The sequence below is a fragment of the Plecotus auritus genome (assembly GCF_963455305.1).
Source record: "Plecotus auritus genome assembly, chromosome: 1".
In the NCBI taxonomy this organism is placed as follows: Eukaryota; Metazoa; Chordata; class Mammalia; order Chiroptera; family Vespertilionidae; genus Plecotus; species Plecotus auritus.
This window is the reverse complement of record NC_137770.1, coordinates 148,302,504-148,321,046: the sequence shown is the minus strand read 5'-3', so window position 1 is coordinate 148,321,046 and position 18,543 is coordinate 148,302,504. Positions and strand designations below refer to the sequence as shown.

General features: G+C 39.6%; 1 protein-coding gene across 1 annotated transcript in view; it reads right to left on the bottom strand.

Annotated features, from left to right (window-relative positions):
* ST8SIA6 (ST8 alpha-N-acetyl-neuraminide alpha-2,8-sialyltransferase 6) overlaps positions 1 to 18,543 on the bottom strand; it is a gene marked incomplete at its 5' end in the record, with an annotated part of 153,273 nt that overhangs the window by 48,659 nt on the left and 86,071 nt on the right. The window contains one exon of the mRNA XM_080664368.1: positions 10,461 to 10,547. Coding sequence (XP_080520494.1) covers positions 10,461 to 10,547 — 87 coding nt within the window. The remainder of the gene's footprint in view (positions 1 to 10,460; positions 10,548 to 18,543) is intronic.

The following is an 18,543-nucleotide window of genomic DNA, read 5'->3' as shown; positions in this document are numbered from 1 at the left end:
CTCAAATGCAGCCTGTCCCCATGGGCTCATCTTCTCAAAAGCAATTTCCCTTTGAAATCTACTTGTCGGTAGCACCTCTATTATCCCAACCAACCAGACCCAACAGTTCCATTTGTCTTTTTCTTTTTTATTTGTTAATCCTCACCTGAGGATACTTTTCGATTGATTTTCAGAGAGAGTGGAAAGGAGAAGGAGAGACAAAGAAACATCAATGTGAGAGAGACACATCAATAGGTTGCCTCCCATATGCACCCTGAGCTGGGCCACGGATCAAGCCTGCAACTGAGTTATGTGCCCTTGACCAGAATCAAACCTGGGACTCTTTAGTCACAGTCCGATGCTCTATCCACTGAGCCAAACTGGCTAGAGACAACTCTTTATTTTCCTTTTCCTTCAATTAGAAAACTAGGAATTAATGACCAATTAAGTCCCACCAATTCTTACGTATGTTTACTACAGCTATTTATTGGTACCACTTGTGTGATGGGCATAGGAGATACAAAGATAAATAAAACACACCGTGATGCCGAGGAGCTCACAGTCAAGAGTCCCTCCTGGGATATTTTTATGACTATGAAAGATGTTTTAGATCTTCAACATTCTAAGGTCACCTTTCTACAAGCTGCCCCTGACTGCTCCGTCTTCCTTCAGTCTATTCATTTCCTTCTAAAACTCTAATTTAAATAATTTGCTGACTGAAACATTCTCTAAAATAATAAATTCATCACGTAATTCCGATGCTAGAAATATATCTATTGGGTTCTTGGTATCTACAGAAAACCTGTGGACTTTACTCTGTTCATCAGAGACCCTGTGTATCATCAGGAGCACCTACTGACCTACGAGTATATCCCAAGCACTCTCTACATATAATGAGTTCACTGCTTTAGTGAAGTTGGTCCTGAAACTTACTCATGTTTATTCCTGGCTTCATGAATCCGCACTGCTCTCTCCCTTCCTTTCTATCCACCCGCAGAGTTACAGCACAAGTCCTGCCCCTTTTCACAAACATCCCAAGAAATTATATTCCAGGGTGATTGGGCAGTGCTATATTATGGTATTTGTATAAGTCACTCATTTTGACACTAAATCATACATATTCCTAGTTTTATTTCTTATCTTTTCAAACTAACTACAATTTCTTTGAGGTCAATGAGAAAAGCATGCATTTTTTCTTATTTACTTTCATGCATCCATTCATTTAATATACATTCACTGGTATCTTTCATTGCACCCTGGCACTGTACCAGGCTGAAGGATACAGTGCTTTGACATGGTAAATCCTAAATAAATATTTGTTGATAAATAAAATTTAACTCTTCTGCTAGCAAGAAGCATATTTATTTAAGAAAAAGAATTCAGATCACAACATCACAAGAAGAAGGAGATTTATAAGAAGCTAATAGGAGGAACCAAGATGGCAACATAGGCAAACATCAGTACTCACCGCCTCCCACAACCACATCAAAATTACAACTAAAATACAGAACCACCCTCACTCAGAACTGCCTGAAATATGGCTGAATGGAAGTCCTACAATTAGAGAGTAAAGAAGAAAGTACATTGAGACTGGTAGGAGGGGTGGAGGCCTAGACTTGACTGGTCCGACACCCACGTGTGGCATGTTTTTAATCAGGAGGGATGGGAACTGGGTGGAGGTGGGTAATGAGGGGATGCAAGGGAGACATTTGTAATACTCTCAACAATAATGATTAAAAATAATAATTCATAAAAGTTCTCTTATTTTTATATCACGTGACCACAGAAACCCCATCATTTTCAAATAGCCCCTAGATATTCGATGTTGAGAGCTTCAGTAACCAGGTTGCAGATGGATTTAGAAATTATTCACTTGCTTCTACTATTCAGAATTTAATGTTTTGTAATTCCTACTAAAAGAATATTACCTCCTTTTTAAGGCTCGCATTTCACTTTCCTCCAATCTGATATAAAATGCTGAATAAAAATAAAGTAGAAAGTGATTTAGCTACTTCACATCTATCATAATAGGAGGCATTTCTATAATTCAGATTTATAAATAAGCTAGAAACTCCCCAGATTTGGCCACCTGTATTGGTAAAAATTTAGGAAATCGGGCAGTTTATTATGATTTACTTGCACAGACTTCTGTTGAGGGGTTATATACTTTAGTTTACTAATATGCCCATAAAAAGAAAATTACAATAAAATAAATATTCAAGTATATAAATATCACCATGACTGTTCTCTTGAATAAAAATAAGCAGTAAGTGTATAGTCTCAGATGTTTACTTTAATAGAGCCTGAAGACATAGATAGGCCATTGAGTGATCATCATGGTTACTGATGCACTTTTTATACCAAATGATACTAAACAGAAAATGACCGTTCTGTCTGCATGCCATCCATCACCTATACAGTTTCTTTCTTTTTTATTTCCTGGAGCATCAAGTTTGTTATAAAATTTGAGAGAACCAAATAATTTAATAAGGACCTCCACAAACATGGGAACAAAGGAGAACAGGGAAGGGAGAAGGGTCCCAGGAAAAGCAGACCAGTCTCTGAATTTTCATTCATGTGGGAGGTAAGGGGTGGACTCACAGGGAGAACAGCTTTTCCTCTTGACCCCCCGAGGGCTCCAGGCAATCTTCCAAGTTCAGAGGATATTGTGGCTAAGATGCTTCTGAAGTCCATGGAGATGCCAGATACCATCCTGATGTGAATCCCATGTAGAGAACACCTCAGCAGTTTGCTCACCTCCATGGTCCACTGGACCAAGTCTCCTCACCTTGCACACACAGCATGTGCTTCTAGCCCTGCTCTCACCCACAGCAGATTGTGTTCAGCCACTGTCTCCTCTCCCGCACCTCAGGGCTGGCCTCCCTGGAGCTCAGCACCTTTTAAGTTCAACATTTAAAATGCAAAGAGTGCTGCTTGGTTTCCCCAGCATCACTGACTGTGGTCCTGCTTTGGCTGTCCACTATTGTAAAAAATTATATTGGCTTCACTCTTGTCCTTTTCAGATGCTGCTTTTCAGTGGACAGCCTACAGCATAGGAATCTTAAGAAAAACCTGAACACCCTCCTAGCCAACCCCTGCTGGCCCTGGCTGTGGCCGGAGGAAGAGGCTGGGGTCCCACCATCTTGCTGCCCAGCTTGAAGGCAGTTTTCACTGGTGGTTCGCTTTGGGGTTCCACCACCATTGCTGGTGCTGCTGCTGTGGGTGGTGAGGAGGCCCCAGGGTCACGCTGGAAGGCTGGGCTAGGAGTGGCAGTCCTTGATTCTAGGCTGCCTCGGGGAGTTGTAGTCCTTGCTTCCACGCTGGCTGGGGGAATGAATGGTCATCCTCATCTTCATGCTGGCTGCGGAAATGGTCATCCTTGCTTGCACACTTGCTGGGGGAATGATTGTCCTCACTTGCAGACAGCCTGGGGGAGTGGTGGTGCTCGCTTCCAGGCTGTCTGGGGGGAGTGGGCATATTTGACTCTAAGCTGGGTGGTGGAGTCCCAGGGTCTCTGCCCTTCTGTCCCGATGCCTGAAACCCCTGGATTGGAAAAAAATTGATGCTGGGGTCAGGGGAAGGGTATGGAGTTACCCTGATCTTGTGGCCACAAATCTTGGTTTTCGTGCTATCAAAGATGAGATAAGTGCCCATGATGTTGTTATATGTTCTTCTTGTGAGTGACTCCTGTATCTCATGATGCTCATATCCCATGTTCTTCATTATTTGGGCTACCTGGGGGTCTAAGTCACTCCAGGATGGCTCGATGCATGGCCTCAGTTCCCCTGACTGGCCAATGTTGACCCGGTAGTCTTTCATTATATCTTCCAGGGTTGGTCTTTGGTAGGGATCGAGAGTTATTAATTTTCGTAAAAGTTTTTGACACTGTAGACAGAAGTATGGTATAAAGAAGCAACCATTAAAGATGTGCTAAGTTCTTCAAAATTCTTCCCCCACAAATGGTAGTTCCCCCATCACCATTCTGGAGAGCACTATCTCCATGCTCCAGATGTCCACCTTCGGGCCCTCATAGGGTTTGAACTGGAACATATCTGGGGCCATTTAAGGCGTAGTGCCACATAAGGTGGCCAGTTTCTCTTCTGTCAATTCTCTACTGAAGCCAAAGTCTTCTAATTTGACATTCATCTCACTATCTAGAACTATGTTCTCCAGCTTTAGGTCCGGATGGACAATGTGTCTCTGGTGACAGTAATGTATCACTGATAGCAGTTATCAGAATGGTGCTTGGCTTCCTTCTCCTTCATGGGGCCACAGTTCTCTAAATTCTATATAATAAAAAGGTAATATGCAAATTGACCCTAAAGGCCGAATGACTGGAAACGATCAGTTGCTATGACACACACTGATCACCAGGGGGCAGACAAGCTGTGCCCTGGTGATCAGTGTACTTCCATAGGGGGAGCGCTGCTCAGCCAGAAGCTGGCTCATGGCTGGCCAGCCAGCAGAGGCAGGAGCTCCACAGCAGTGAAAAGGATATCCAACTAATGGCTTAGGCCTGCTCCTCGCAGGCTGTTAGTCAGACATCCCCTGAGGCTCCCAGGCTGCCAGAGGGATGTCTGACTGCCAGCTTAGGCACATTCCCCCAGGGAGTGGGCCTAAGCTGATGGGTGGACATCCCCTGAGGGGTCCTGGACTGCGAAAAGGCGCAGGCCGGGCTGAGGGACCTCTCCGAGTGCACAAATTTTTGTGCACCAGGCCTCTAGTAGTCAAATAAGGTTCCTTCATTCATATGCTACATGAAGAGATATATCTGTTCCTGGATGGTAAGACCTCAAACAACTTTGTGATGTTAGGATGATTTAGTGTCTTAAGTGAATGAATCTCTTGGAGAACCTCACAGGAACCATCTCAGCTCACAACTTTCACAGCCACCTCTGCGCTAGCGACAATGTGCCAGGCCAGCCTAACCTCTAAAAAGGATCTCTTGCCAATGGTGTTGGATGAGGCAGTTGCCAATATGGCACTCCTCATTGGCAAAGATGGCTGCAAAGTCATCATACATGGTGACTTAAAAAAATAAAAAATGTTATCTGATATCCATTCCCACTGAAGTGGATCAGTGATGAAAATAGAAAAAGAAAAAAGCAAAGGAGAAGGAGGAGGAGGAGGAGAAAAAACAAAACAAACTAATGAGAAGATAAGCCAACTAGTTCACATCCAACAGGTCATTACCAATCAGCTTCCTGGGCTCCAATGGGCTAAAACCTCAGCCCAGCCAGGGCCTTATAGAGGAGTGGTTTGCAATTTCATTAAAATGGCGCCTTATGAAGTCAGAGCAAGAAATGGACCAATCATGGCTGGGGATGAACCACAGTGGTTTTCTCACTTTTTGGCCTCATGATTTTTTGCTCTGGAAAAAAATAAAAGGACCCCCAAAGAGCTTTTTATTTATGTGGGATATTAAAGATTAATATTTACTGTATTAGAAATTAAAATCTATAAGATGCAAAAAAAAGAAAAGGCTGACTTATTCTACTGCTCCAGGTCTCAGTTCAAACCTGCTTAGAGAGGACTTCCCTGATCCATCCATTCCTACCTACCTCACCCAGTGTATTGTATTTTTTATTTTCATAGCACTGACCACATTGTAAATGATTCTTTTTAAAGAATTCTCACCCAAGGATATGTTTTTATTGATTTTTGTTTTTGAGAGAAAGAGGAAGGAAGAGGAAGAGAGAGAGAAATGTAGATGTGAGAAAAACATTGAGTGGTTAGATTCCGTACGCACCCCAACCTGGATCAAGCCTGCAACCTGCCCAGGTGCCTTGACCATGAAATGAACCTGTGACCTTTCGGTGCATGGGATGATGCTACAACCAACTGAGCAACACCAGCCAGGGCAGTGTAGCTGATTCTTGTTTACTCTCTGTCTTCGCATGAAGGGAGGAGCATGACTGTGGTGTTCCCAGTGTCTAGAACAGTGAGTGGCAACAAAAGAAGTGTTTAATAAATATTTGTTCACTATATTAATATAAGAGTTTGGAGGAACAAAAGAAAATATGGCCAGCTATTTATTTAATCAAAGAGAGTCATAAAACATCTTAAAAAACAGTCATGTTCTGTCATCACCCAGCTTTTGGAGCAGATAAGACAGGCAAGAGGAGGGTTGAAGTCTAGGTTTCCAGGTATGCAGGCACTTGGTGAGGCTGAGGAAAGCCAACTGGTCGGACCCTTGCTGTGTAGATTAAAGATGATTTGTCCTTCCAGTAGAACTTGCTAAGGATACAATAAATTTGGATCTGTAATGAGGCTGCAAGGTATTTTACAATTTGAATATCCATTTCCAGATTACACAAAGGACTGCTCATGTGTCCTGAGTAGGCCATTTAGGTGAATTTCTGTGTTACTTAAATGAACCATCTCTGTGTACAGAAGTGATGATGAAGCTTGTTAATTTACATTTATAAACACACTTTGTTTTTTTTGTTTGTTTTTATCTTTTTTCTTATTTTTAAATATTAACTTATTGTTGCAAGTATTATAGATGACTCCTTTGTTTGTTTGTGTGTGTGTTGTTGTTTTTTTTCCCCATTTACCCCCTCCACCCCATAACCACCCTTTCCAGGCCTTCACCACTCTATTGTCTGTGTCCACGGTTTACATGTATATGCATACAAGTTCCCGGGTTAATCACTCCCCTCTCACCTCCCCACTTCTACCTTCCCTCTGAAATACATCAGTCTGTTCCATGCTTCTATGTCTCTGGATCTATTTTGTTCATTAGTTTATTTTGTTCATTAGATTCCACATATGAGTGAGATCATGTGACATGACTTTCTCTGACTGGCTTATTTTGCTTAGCATAATACTCTCCAGATCCATCCATTCTGTTGCAAATAGTAAGAGAGATTTCTTTTCTACAGCTGTGAAGTATTCCATTGTGTAATGTGCCTCGGCTTTTATATCCGCTCATCTATTGACGGGCACTTGGGCTGTTTCCAGATCTTAGCTATTGTAAATTGTGCTGCTATGAGCATAGGGGTGCATATATTCTTTCTGATTAGTTTTTCTGATTTCTTAGGATATATTCCTAGAAGTAGGACCACTGGGTCAAATAGGAGTTCCATTTTTAATTTGTTGAGGAAACTCCATACTGTTTTTCACAGAGGCTGCACCAGTCTGCATTCCCACCAACAGTGTACTAGGGTTCCCTTTCCTCCACATCCTTGCCAACACTTGTCGTTTGTTGATTATAGCCATTCTGACAGGTGTGAGGTGATGTCATGTTAATTTGCACCTCTCTGATGATCAGTGACTGAGCATTTTTTCATATGTCTCTTGGCCTTCTGTATGTCCACTTTGGAGAAGTGTCTACTTAGGTCCTTTGCCCATTTTTTAATTGGATTGTTTGTCTTCCTTTTGTTAAGTTCAATGAGTTCCTTTTATATTTTGGAAATTAACCTCTTATTGGGTGTATCATTGGCAAATATGTTCTCTCATGCAATGGGCTCCATTTTTGTTTTGTTGATGGTTTCTTTTGCTGTGCAAAAGCTTTTTATTTTGATGTAGTCCCATTTGTTTTATTTTCTCCTCAGTTTCCTTTGCCCTAGGAGATGTATTAGTAAACATATTGCTACAAGAGATGTCTGAGATTTTGCTGCCTATTGTTTCTTCTAGGTCTGTGAAATACACTGTTGTATTTTAATAGGGATTGCTTTGAGTAGTATGGACATTTTAATGATGTTAATTCTACCATTCCATGAACATCGTATATTCTTCCACTTGTTTATATCTTCCTCTATCTCAAATGTCCTGTAGTTTTCTGAGTACAGGTCTTGTACCTCCTTGGTTATGTTTATTCCTAAGTATCTTATTTTTTTTTTTTTGCAATGGTTTCATGACTTAGGTTTAAGTCTTTTATCCATTTTGAGCTTATTTTTGTGGATGGTGTAAGCTGGTGATCTAGTTTCAGTTTTTTTGCATGTATCTGTCCAATTTTCCCAGCACCATTTACTGAATAGACTGTCTTGACTCCATTGTATGCTCTTGACTCCTTTGTCAAATATTAATTGAACATAATGGTGTGGATCAATTTCTTGAGTTCGTGTTCTGTTCCATTGACCTGTAAGCCTATTCTTGAGCCAGTACCAGGCTGTTGTGAGTACAGTAGCTTTGTAGTATAGCTTGATATCTGGTATTGTAATTCCTCTAACTTTGTTCTTCTTTTTCAAGATTGCTGTAGCTATTTGGGGTCATTTTTTTTTCTGGTCTCCTTGTCACTAAGATCTCTCAAATCTAGTGCTGAGTAAGACCATGTCTTAGTCTGTTTGACTCATTATAACAGAACAGTATGGCTGGGTGCTTATAAACAACAGAAATTTAAATATTAATTTACTGATTTGAGAGAGAGAGAGAGAGAGAGAGAGAGAGAGAGATCAATTTGTTCCCTTATTTATGCATTCATTGGTTGCTTCTAGTATGTGCCTGGACTAGGGCTTGGGCCCGCAACCTTTGTGCAATCTTGACATATCAGGATGACACTCTAACCAGGGCAATAACAGAAATTAATTTTTACAGTTCTGGAGGCTGGGAAGTCCAAGAATAAGGAGCTGGCAGATTTGGTATCTGGTGAGAACCCACTTCCTGGTTCACAGATGTCTGTCTTCTTACTGTGTCCTCACCTGGTGGAAGGCTTGAGAGAGCAGTTTGGGGTCTCTTTTATAAAATCATCAATCCCACTTATGAGGGCTCTAATAACCTCATCACCTCCTAAAGGCACCACCTCCAAACACTATCACATTGGGGATTAGGTTTTCAACTTATGACTTTTGAGGGGACATATTCAGAATGTAGGATGGGGCAAAAGTGGGTTTACAGTTGTGAGTATGCAAAACAGTGTTTATGCTTGTATTATTATTTATTAATTATTGTATTATTTTCCATACAAACAACTGTAAACCTATTTTTTAAACATTTAATCACCTTTATTTATTTATTTTTTCTTTGTTTGTTTTTGTTAATCCTCACCCAAGGATATTTTTCCATTGATTTTTGGAGAGAATGGGAGAGGGAAAGACAGAGAGAAACATTCGATGTGAGAGAAACACATAGATTGGTTGCCTCCTGCAGGAGCCCTAACCAGGGTCTGGGCCAGGGCGGAGCCTGCAACCAAGGTACATGCCCTTGACAGGAATCGAATCTGGGACCCTTTGGTCTGCAGGCTGATGCTCTATACACTGAGCCAAACTGGCTAGAGCTGTAAACATACTCTTGTCCCACCCTGCATAACACACTGTAGCATAAAACTGAAAATGAAATAGTTAAACAGGAACCCCCGTTCTCACCCCTCATCCTGAAGTGAAAGGAAAGATGCTTAATGGTATCCTACAGGAAGTCACAACATCTACAGGTCTACCCAATGGAAAGAATATATTCATTGTTAGTTTTAACCCAATCAGGAAGTTACTTTTGCACCCAATGGGAGTTGACCAGAACCCCTCTCCAAGTGGCAGCAGAATGAAAGGCAGCTGGTCCGTATGCTGACTGCAGGAGGTGCAGGCAGAGCCACAGCACCGTGCAAACAGGAGGAGCTGCCTTCCCACAGTAAAGAAAGCCGAGCAGCAGATACTTCCTAGAGAATCTTAGCGGAAAGCAGTGTCCTTAAAAAGATTTTTAAAAGACATGATACTTAAAGTAAACTTTGAAAATATGAACCAGCAAAACAAAAACAAAAACATATTTCTGGATTATAATATAGTAAAAAAAAACTTGGCACAAGACAAAACCTGTGTTGATACAAACAAAAAAATGAGAATGTGGGCAAAGCGAAGCAGAGCAATGTAGGCCAAGCAAGCACAGAGACTATGGCCTAGCTGCAGGTATTGGGGGGATGGTTGCCAGATAAGCATTCATGCACACGCCACAGCATAGTATTTAACATAATTTATCTCTGTCTGGGCGGGCTCCAAGTTATCCAAGCACAGGATAGCTCTATAGTCATCAACTGACAACCTGGTATTTGTCAGGTTGATGACACCTCCACAGGTTGTTACCTTGAGCAACTCATACTCCTGAATATTGCTAGTATTAGAAAGACAATAAAAATTGTAAGAGAATATGCAGAAAATAACACAGTTTTTGTTCTAAAGTGATGATATTATGGATGACTTTTCCCTCCTGTTTTCCAAACAATCCTAATGCGTATTACATTTTATTTTCAAAATAAATAAATAAACATCAAATACAACTGGTACAAAAAAAGAAGCAATATGCTCTAAAAAAGCATTAGAAATCTTTCACTTTAAACTTGAGACTTTTATAATTAATTCCAGCAACAAAATTACAAATGTCTATATAAATGGTGGGGATGGAGTGCCATGTGACTCATGAGAGGGTCTTAGAATGAAATCATCCTGACTATCACTTGGCTCCTTCTACTTTTCTTTTTAACAACATGTTGCTAATTTCCCTACAAAGCAAATCTCATATTATCTCATATTATTGATGAAGAAAACTTTTACCTAAAATCCTTATATTCTTCTACTTGTCGTTTCCATGGACAGCTCTGTATATTTGTGATAATCTGAAGATAGTCATCCTCTGAATACCTAAGAATCAAATATTAACGAGTTAGAAAATAAAGATCTCACATACTGCTAAGCAAATATATGCATGTTCTAAAGGACACTTTTAAAATATACTAATTTTAATCCTCTAAGTCTTTTCTAAAATAAAGGAGAAATAAGTAAATGTACACCCATTTCAAAACTTATAGGAACATACAATTCACAAAGAATTACTATGCTGATTTAAGAATGTGTAATTTGCACCTAAGTCATATCTAGTATTACAAACAATGATAACACACCTACCCACATTCCTATCTTATGGCCATTTCATCTTAGTTTCAACTCATTGACAAATAAATATATTTTTATAGGTGTTTATCATAAATATATAGTTTATCATTTTTTTCAGTGTCTTAAGTTGATAGATTTACCTTGGAATATATAGATAAAATTTCTCCAAAAGAATCATCTTAAATTTTAAATATGAACAGTATATTAAAAAAACAGATTGGGCTCAATCTGTAGGTACAGTGGTACAGTTTGGTAGGATCCCAGTACCCCATAGATTTCCTTCTACCTGAAATTCCATCATCAAGTATCAATTCCTTTAATTACAGTTTATTCTTTAGTCTTTAAGGGTTATCATTTAAAATGCAACTATACTTTTGGATTAAAAAAATCCTTAAATTGTATTTCAATTAATACCTTAGTCATTAGTTGCCAGCAATTTGAGAGCAAAGGTCTACAACAGGAAGAAAGAGTATATGTTGGTGAGGGGGTGGAGAAGGGAGAGGACGGTAAAGAATCTTGTCAGGAAAATCACTCCCCTCGTCCCCATACAGCAAAATGCAGATTCTCCAAAGTTATCTCAGAAAAGAGGTATTTATTATAGGTGGGAAGGTAATCAACCAAGCAGCTCCTTTGCCCCTGAAATTACCTCCCTTTTGGGTTTCTCTCTCTTTTCGTATTGCTGCCAAGGTTAATAAAAAATATTTTCCCTTGGTTTCCATTGGCCCAGCTAAGAATAGCTAAAAAAAAAAAAAAAAAGTCAAATAAATTTAGCTAAATACAAAAGAAGAAGCAGAGCACAGAACTACCACAGGAAAGATTAAAAATAGTTGTATTTGTGCCCTGGCTGGGTGGTTCAGTTGATTGGAGTATCATCCCATGCACCAAAAGGTTGTGAGTTTGATTCCTGGTCAGCTGCTTTCTCAACAGAAACTTTGCAGGCCAGAAGAGAGTGGCAATAAGTACTCAAAGCAATGAGCAGCAAAGACCTACAAGCAAGATTCCTCTACCCAGCAAAGCTATCAATTAGAATTGAAGTCAGATAAAGAGCTTTACAGACAAGAAAAAGCTAAAGGAGTTCATCACCACAAACCAGAATTATATGAAATGTTGAAGGGTATTCTTTAAGAAGAGGAAGAAGCAGAAGAAGAAAAAGATAAAAAAGTTAATAAAATGGCAATAAAACATATCTATTAACAATTGAATATAAAAATCAAAATAAATGAACAGGGAATCTAACAAACAAAATAAACGGGTGAATAATATAGAATCAGAGGTATGGAAACATGGAACAGACTGATGAATCCCAGAGGAAAGGGAGGACGGGAAGAGATTAACCAAAGATTTTAGATGCATATATGCATTACCTATGAATACAGACAATAGGGTGGTGAAGGCCTGGGGTGGGGTGGGAACTGGGTGGATGGGGGCAATGGGGAGATAAAGAGGGGACATCCATGATACTCTCAGCAATAAAAATTTAAAAACACAGACTGCTTATCTCCACCTGGTGGTAGACACCCAGAAACCCTCTGCAAGACAGACTGAATGAAAAATTTACAACCATTCAGTTGCAAGACCATCTCAAGTGGCCAAATACATGTGAAATTATAGTCTTAGTAGGAAAGAAGAGACAAAAAAATTTCTGAAAAATTTATGGACTAATTTTCAAATCTAACAAAATCTATAAACCCACAGATGCAAAAAGCTCAACAAACCTAAAGCACAAAAACACAGGTGAAAAATTAAACCAAAGCACATAATAAAATTTATTTAAACCTGTAATAAAGAGAAGATCTTAAAAGTAGTTTAAAAAGATACATTATACACATAGAAACAAAGTGAAAAATTACAGCAGACTTTGATGAGGAACAATATAAGTCAGAAGGCAGAGAAACAATGTCATTAAAATACAAAACAGGATTTGGGGAAACTGTCAACCAAGAATTCTATACTTAGCAAATCTTACAACAAATGAAGGCAAAATATGAACTTTTTCAGATATATGAAGCCTGAATGAATTTATACCAGCAAACCTGCAGTGCAAAGAATGCTAAAGGAAATCCTTCAGGCAGAAAAAAAATGAAGCCAGATTGAAAACTGGCTTGACACAAAATAATGAAGAGCATTGAGAATATCTCTATATATATAAAACCCTAATAAGCAAATAGACTGAACAGCGGAACAACCGAACAACTGAACAACCAATCACTATGACATGTGCTGACCACCAGGGGGCGCACGCGGAACATGGCAGGCATTGGCAGCAGGTGGTAGAGTGTGAAACATGGTGGGATGGTGGAACAGGTGAATGGGGTGCCAGACCAAGGCGGGGGCACTGCTCACTGTCACTGGGGAAGCCTCTGGTGATTATGGAAAATTCTTTGTTCCCGTGGGCCATGGTCCCACCAGGCGCTCGCACCTACTGCCGGCGCTGGCCCTGCTTGTACCCACTGCCGGCGCTTGGTGCCGGCCCTGATTGCTCAGAGCCATCAGCGGGTGTGAGCAGCAGCTGCCAGCCCTGACTGCCCCTGAGGGCTTCTCCACCTCCCCCTGCTCCTGAGGGGTGATTGGGGCAGCAGCTGCCACTCGCACCTGTTGCCAGTGCCAGCCCTGTTTGCACCCACTGATGGCGCCGGCCCCGCTCGCACCTGCTGCTGGTGCCTGCCCCAATTGCTCCGCACCATCAGCGGGTGTGAGTGGGGCCGATGCCGTCAACACATGGGAGCAGCGGTGGTGGGAACGGGGCTGCTGGCAGGCAGGGGACTGGGGGCCACAGTGGGAGAGGCTGGGCGGGGGTGTGGAAGATGGGCTGAGACCCACCCCTGTGCCCATCGCAGCCTCGCGGCCCACAGTTCCTTTCAAGGTGCACAAATTCGTGCACTGGGCCCCTAGTATAAATATATTCAAAAGACTTTTCTTATTTTTCTAGGTCTCTTTAATAGGTAATTGACTGCTTAAGGTAAATATAACAATAATATATTAGGAATTTTATAATAAATATAGAAATAGATGCATGACAACTATAGAATACAGACCAGAAAGGGGTTTGGGGGATGGGTAGGAGGACAGAAGGGGTATAAATCACTTGAAAGTGGATGATGATTAAAAAAAGATTGTATAGTGTTCACCTAAAGCAACCAGTAAAACAAAACAAACCATAAAAAGTGTTAAAATCTTATATAATAAAAGCCTAATATGCAAATTGTCCCCTTGGGCGGGTGGTCGACTGGGAGTTCGACCGGGAGACCAGGAGTTCAACTGGGAGACCAGGAGTTCAACCACTCACTATGATGTACACTGACCACCAGGGAGCGGTGCGGAACATGGCAAGTGTCAGTGATGCGGCGCTGGCAGCAGGCAGCAGTAAAGGCGCTGCCAGCCCCAATGGGCCCCAACGAGAGCAGGACCATGGCAGGATGATGGAGCAGGTGAGCGTGAGGTGCCAGGTCAAGGCGGGTGCGAGCGGGGCCCCGAACGCCCTGCAGAGGACGACCAGTGGCGACAGCGGGAGGCGGGACTGCTGCCCAGCTCCCAGGCGCTGAGGGAGCCGGGCAGGGTCCCATCACCCCACCAATCGCTCTGCAGACAGCGACCAGTGGCAGCTCTGACACTTCAATTACAGAGAAAGGGCAAACAGCAATATTAAAATATTTCTTCTAATTATTTTCCTTTCAATATGCATGAATCCGTGAACCAGGCCACTAGTGTAATTATAAAATCCAAAAGAAAGCAGAAAAAGAGGGAAAGGGAACAAAGAGTAGGAAAATAAAAACAAAAATGGTGGGCTTAAACGCAACCATATGAATAATCACAGTAAAGGCAAATAATCTAAGCACACCAATTAAAAAACAGAGAATGTTAGATTGGATTTTTAAAAAACAGGAGCCACTCATATATCATATATAAGAAATTTATTTCATATAAATAGGTATTAAAAGTAAAATGATAGGCTGGGACAGTGTGGTTCAGTGGTTGAGCGTGAACCCATGCATCAAGAGGTCACCTGTTGAATTCCCGTTGGGGTACATGCCTGGGTTGCAGGCTCAACCACCAGTGGGAGGCATGCAGGAGGCACCTACCGATGTTGAAGATTCTTTCTCATCGATGTTTTGTATCTCTTTCTCCCTTCCTCTTTCTCTCAAATCAGTAAAAACATTTTTTTTAGCCCTAGCCGGTTTGGCTCAGTGGATACAGCGTCGGCCTGTGTACTGAGAGGTCCCAGGTTTGATTCCGGCCAAGGGCATATACCCGGGTTGCGGGCTTGTTCCCTAGTGTGGGGTGTGCAGGAGGCAGCCAATCAATGATTCTATCTCATCATTGATGTTTCTATCTCTTTCTCCCTCTCCCTTCCTCTCTGAAATAAATAAAAATATATTAAAAAACAACAACAACATATTTGAAAAGTAAAATGATAGGAAAAGATGTACCACAGTAGAACTAATTAAAATGAAGCTGGAGTGGCTACATACCTATCAGACAAAGTAGATTTCTGAGCAAGGAATATGACCATAAAAATAGAGTAAGAGCATAAATTGATAAAATAGGGGGGGAAATCGATAAAATTGAATGCTGATTCACTGAAAAATCAATAAAATTGATAAAGTTCTTGCCACATTAATGAGGTACAAAAAAGAGAATAAACAAATGACCAATATGTGACCAGTGAGAAAGGTTGCAGCACTAAAAGTTCTACAGACATTAAAAGCATAATAACAACTTTATGCCAAAGAATACCACTTGAAGGATAAAAACTACCAGAGCTCACTCAAGAAGAAAATAACTTGAATAGTCCTATAGCTATTAATAAAATTGAATTTGTTATTAAAATCCATCCTACAGAAAAAAATGCCATGTCCAGATAGCTTCAATGGAGAATTTTATCCAACATTTGAGAAATATTAATACAAATTCTACACAAATCTTCCTATCTATAAAATTGAAGCAGGGGAATACTTCCCAACTTTAATTTATAAAAATAGTGTTACCCTGAGACCAAAACAGAAAAAGACATTAAAGAGAAAGAAAGAAAATACAGATTAATATCCTCCATAAACATAGATGAAAAATCCTCAACAAAATATCAGCAAATTGAGTCCCACAATATATAAAAAGGATAAGGCATTCTGACCAAGTGGGTTATATCTCAGGAATGAAAGGTTTGATTTATTTGAAAATCCATTGATGCAATTCACCATAATAGATTTTAAAAAATAATAATCTCATCTGGCCAGTGTTGCTCATTGGTTGAGTTTCAACCCACGAACCAAGAGGTCACTGGTTCAGTTCCTGGTCAAGGCACATGCCCAGGTTGCAGGCTCAATCCCCAGTATGGGGTGTGCAGGAGGCAGCCAAAAGATGATGTTTCTCTCTCATCAATGTTTCTATCTCTCTATCCCTCTCCCTTCCTCTCTCTCTCTCCAAATATCAATAAAAACATATTAAGAAAAAATAATACTCTCAATACAAGAAAGGGAAAAAAAGCATTAAACCTAATTCAACATTCAGCCATGACAAACACTCTTAGCAAACTCAGTATAGAAGTGAATTTATACAACTTGATGAAGGACATCCATGAAAAAACACTTCAGCTAGGATCATACATAATTGTGAAGGACTGAATGCTTTCCCCCTAAGATCAGGATCAAGTCAAGAATGTCCACTCTCACCATCTCTGTAACACATTGATTGCATTGGACGTCTAGCCAATACAATAAGGCAAGGAAAAGAAATAACACCATCCAGATTAAAAAGAAAGAACTAAACTGTTTTTATTCAGAGAGAACATGATCATCTGAGAAATGCACAAAAAAGCTATTAGAACTAATAATTTAGCATATTTTTCAGGATACCAGATCAACATACTGAATCAATTATATTTTAATACACTAGCAACAAACAACCTGAATTAAAATTTTAAACAATTCAATTTATAGTAACATAAAAATATAAAATACCTAAGAATAAATTTGACCAAAGATGTGCAGGACCCATACACTTAAATGTACAAAAATTGCTAAGAGCAATTAAATAAGACCTAAATATATATAGCAATATGCCATCTCCATATGTTAAAAGACTCAGGATTTATTAAGATTTTAATTTTCTCCCAATTGACTTATATGTTTGGTGCAATTTTAATAAAATAATTCTAGCAGTACTTTTTGTAAAAACTGAAAAACTGATTCTAAAATTCACATGGAAATTTAAAGACGTGGAATAGCCAACAGAATTTAAAAATGAACAACAAATTTGGAAGAGTTATACTATCTGATTTTAGAACTTACTACAGTGTTACTATAATCAGAGCAGTGCCTTATTTATGTCAAGACAGATAAAGAAATTAATGAAAAATTAGAAAAACCAGGAAGAAAGCTTTTCAAAAAGGTAATTCAATAGAAAAATAATAATCTTTTCAACAAATGCTGCTAAAATGATTGGCTAGATACCTATTTTTAAAATTCTCAACTCTTACCTCACTCCAATATGAACCCAAATTGTACCATTAACCTAAATGTAAGAACTAAAATTTGAAAACTTCTAGAAGAAAACATTTTAAAAATCTCAATGATCTTGGGTTTTGTACATCTTTACACAAAATGTACAAACTATAAAAGATATCTATAAATTAAACATCATCAAAATTAAAGGTTACTTTTCCAAAAACACTGTAAAGAAAATGAAAATGCAAGTCATGGATTAGAAAAAATATTTGCACAACACAAACCTGATAAAGAACTTGAATCCAGTATATACAAAGAACTCTTAAAACTCAATGTTAAGACAAACAACCCAATTAAAAATTTGGCACAAGATTCTCCATCAAAGATGATAGATGAATGGCAAATCAACACATGAAAAGATGCTCAACAATACTAGTTGCTAGGGAAATGTAAATTTGAATCACAATGAGATACCACTACATAGCCACTATAAAAACTAAAATTGAAAAGACAGACCATACTGACTTTGGCAAGAAGTGGAGTAACTGGAACTCTCATACACTACTGCTGGTAATGTAAAATATACAACTACTTCACAAAGCCATTTGGTAGTTTCTTCAAAAGGTAAACATATACCTAGCATGTAAGCCAGCTATTCCACTCCTATGTCTTGACTGAAGAGAAATGAAACCTTATATCCACACAAAGATTTGTACACTGATGTCCATGCAGCTTTACTTGTAACAGCCAAAACTGTAAATAATCTAAATGTCCATTCAGCCCTAGTCGGTTTGGCTCAGTGGATAGAGCGTCGGCCTGCGAACTGAAAGGTCCCAGGTTCGATTCCGATCAAAGGCACATGCCTGGGTTATGGGCTCGATCTCTAGTGGAGAGGGGGACTTGCAGGAGGCAGCCGATTCATGATTCTCTCTCATCATGGATGTTTCTATCTCGCTCTACATCTTCCTTCCTCTCTGAAATCAATAAAAATAAATAAATAAATAAATATCCATTCAGAGGTGAATGGATAGACAAATTGTGTATACATACTATGGAATGTAGTTATTTGGTGACAAAAATGAAGGGATTATTGAAATCTACAGGAACATGGATCAATCTCAGAATAATTATCAGAATAATTATGCTGGATGAAAAAAGCTTGACCAAAAAAAGAGTACCCAATGTAGATTCCATTCCAGGAAATGAAAACTAGTTTATAGTGACAGAAAATATATCAGGGGTTACCTGGATATAAAGGCTGGCATGCAGTGGTAGGGAGAATAGATGAAAAGAGCATCTTTTGG